Here is a 2,947-nt window from a genome sequence, read left to right on the forward strand (position 1 = left end):
GCCCTGTTAGTGAATCATGTGGCTATCCCTATTACAAGCTTTGCTTTCTCTGTCTGTGAACAGATGAATTTGGGAGTGTTTGTTTTGTTTTCATGAAATTTTTGCTTCATGTTTGCTGAAACGGATCTGTAGGAATCTGAGAGCAAAGACGAGGTGGAAGTGCTTAAACCTCGAGAGGCCAAGCTGTTGTCCCTGAAGTTTACATGGAGGAACCAGCTCCATGGAGCCCAACGAGATGATGTGGAAGATCTGCCAAGTGCGCGATGCCAACAGCTGCGAGTGGGATGTCTCCCAGGCATATGTGTTGCTGTGCACATGTGACTTGCCGGCCAAGAGGACTTTGTGCAGTGGAGGATGAAGGTGTGCACACTGCCTTGGTGATTGCTCAACAGGGTTCAAGTGAAGTGAATTTCAGGCACCTAGGTGGCTTTTCCGAACATTGCCTTCAAAATTACAAAGGAGCTTAAACCTTGGAACTCCTGTTTTCTCTCAGGCAGCTGCTGGCCCCATTTTAAAGTGCAAGGTCTCTGGTGATTTTTGAGACAATGGTATTGAAGGCCTCAGAGGTCCCTGAAATTCTCTTCACTTTTACCCCATTGAGAGTCCTGCGAGGCAGGGTGCACACCTCCATCCTCCACTGAACGAAGTCCTGTTGTCCTGGTGTGCCGTTCATACACAGCAGTGTGTATTTGTGGGTGAGATCCCAGTCACAGCCATTGGCATCCAACCCTTGACAGATCTCCTGCAGCATCTCGTCGGGCTCCAAGGAACTGGTGATCTTCATCCTCCAGGTAAATTTGAGAGAGCGTGGTTTGGCCTCTTGAGGTTTGATCATTTGTGCAGCTTTGCTGTCTGATGCTTTGTGGTCCTTTTTGTCATATGTAAAACAAAGGCATCTTCTCATGAGCTTAAAGAACCTCCCAGTGGCCCGCTTCCAGCCCTGGCTGCTGACAGAGGAAGAGGCTGGACTCACAGTCTGGGGCAAACTCGGCTGGTCAGGTAACTCATGCACCTGCTCCTCAGAGGAAGAGGCTAGACTCACAGTCTGGGGCAAACTCAGCTGATCAGGTAACTCATGCACCTGCTCCTCATTTACAGAGTTTAGTTTTGACATTTGCTGGGTAAAACTGGTTTTCTCCGGGGCCCCGGCACTCTCGTTGATGGTGTAGGCTGAGGAGGAAGGCACAGAAACACACTGGGGTGGTGTGATGGGCTGTGGCACCTCACTGTTTCTCACCTTGGCATACAGGTCAGAGTCCTGGTTGGGCTGTGCCCAGGCTGTGCTAGATCCCTGGTGCAGGTGGGACAGGACCAGGGAGAATGACGGAAAAGTAGAAACCATGGAGGTCCCCATCCGTCCCTCAGATAGAGTGTTCAAAGCATCGCGGATGTGGTAACCAAAGGTGGGAATGGTGGGCTCGGTGTAACTACGCTGTTTGGGTTTAGTACAGATGGTAGGATGCACTTCATGGGATGAGGAAGGAGTGTGGCTATCGGTGCAATGGGCTTCAGCCTGGGGTTCCAGGGTGCTGGTGTGGCTGTCAATCTCACATGTATCGTGACCCAGGATCAGATAGGTGGCGTTTGCGTCATTGTAATTGTGGTTCAACAGTGAGGCATGAATGTCTTCCTGCATGTAACCCATGTTCACCATCACTTCGGTGTGCCAGGGGTTATCGTAGTCTGGGAGTGGCTGCACATAGAGCTTTTGTTTTTCTTCATCACCCACCTTCATCCATAGATGTGCTAGGATGTCCTCTAATGTGGCTCTCTTTCTTGGGTCACGAATGAAAATTTTACTGAGCAGGTGTTGACACTGGCTAGACATGTGGAAGGGAACATCATATTGTCCCTCCAGTACCTGCTTTCGCAGCTTCATCAAGGTCTTCCCACGAAAAGGCAGAGATCCAGTTACCATGAAGTATAGGATGACTCCCAGGCTCCACACATCCACTGGGGGTCCGTCATACTTTTCTCCCTGAAAGAGTTCTGGGGCAGAATAAGGGGGAGTGCCACAGAAGGTATCCAGCTTGCTCCCTGTGGTGAATTCAGTTCCTAAACCAAAGTCTGCAAGTTTGATGTTCATTCGCTTGTCTAATAGTAGGTTTTCTGTTTTCAGATCCCTATGAACAATACCCTTGTCGTGGCAGTACTTCACCGCTGACACTATTTGTTGGAATTTCGTTTGGGCCTCTTTTTCGCTCATGAAGCCATGATTCACTAGGTGGTAAAAGAGGTCCCTTCCACTTGCATACTCCATCACTATATAGAGAGTGTTCTCATTCTCTATGACTTCATACAGTTTTACAATATTTGGATGGTGGAGATGCTTCATAATTTTTATCTCTCTGTGTAGTCTGTGGAGGTCGGAGGACGTGTGCTGGCTCTTGTCAATTATTTTAATGGCTACCTCTTGGCCGGTGATGATGTGCTGGGCCAGCTTGACCTTGGCATATGTCCCCTTGCCGATGGTTCTGAGGAGGTGGTAGTGTCCTACATGGGTTTCCTCCACAGCAGAGAAGGGTAAGTGGCTCTGCAGCATGTTGGCTATGGTGTGAAGGCGTAGCGGGCTTTGGGATAAGAAGTGCCCTTGTGGTAGGATTCAAAATTTAAAAACCCAAAACCCTAAAAAAGTGGTGACTAAAAACTTAATGAAATATGGAAAAAATGAGAAAAAGTGAAAATATAATCAAAAAGATAAAATGAGAAAGGAGGAAGTAAAATTTTTTTAAAAACGAAACTTGTGAACACTAAAAAAATTAGAAAAAATAGATCAAATGAAAGTGACCAAAAGAAAAGAGAAAAAAATCTAATGAAAACTCAATAATTAGACAACTAATAAAGTACAAGTTTGAATGGATGTAGAATGAAAGAAGTGAGGAAAATTAAAAGAAGAAAATTAAATCAAATGGGAAAATTATTTTAAAATATGTTGAAACGTTACAAT

At 46.3% G+C, this 2,947-nt stretch overlaps 1 protein-coding gene across 1 annotated transcript; it reads right to left on the reverse strand.

The window, feature by feature from the left end:
* Positions 1 to 511: 511 nt before the first annotated feature.
* Positions 512 to 2,472, reverse strand: LOC104847054 (serine/threonine-protein kinase MARK2-like). Its single transcript, XM_064279829.1, has one exon. The coding sequence runs from the start codon at positions 2,333 to 2,335 to the stop codon at positions 512 to 514; it is 1,824 nt and encodes a 607-aa protein (XP_064135899.1). The 5' UTR covers positions 2,336 to 2,472.
* Between the last annotated feature and the right edge of the window lie 475 nt (positions 2,473 to 2,947).

The sequence above is a fragment of the Loxodonta africana genome, chromosome 3 (assembly GCF_030014295.1).
Source record: "Loxodonta africana isolate mLoxAfr1 chromosome 3, mLoxAfr1.hap2, whole genome shotgun sequence".
Taxonomy (NCBI): Eukaryota; Metazoa; Chordata; class Mammalia; order Proboscidea; family Elephantidae; genus Loxodonta; species Loxodonta africana.

Coding starts and splice junctions, on each gene's coding strand:
- LOC104847054 (XM_064279829.1), bottom strand. CDS start 2,335: ATGAAGCATCTCCACCATCCAAATATTGTAAAACTGTATGAAGTCATA.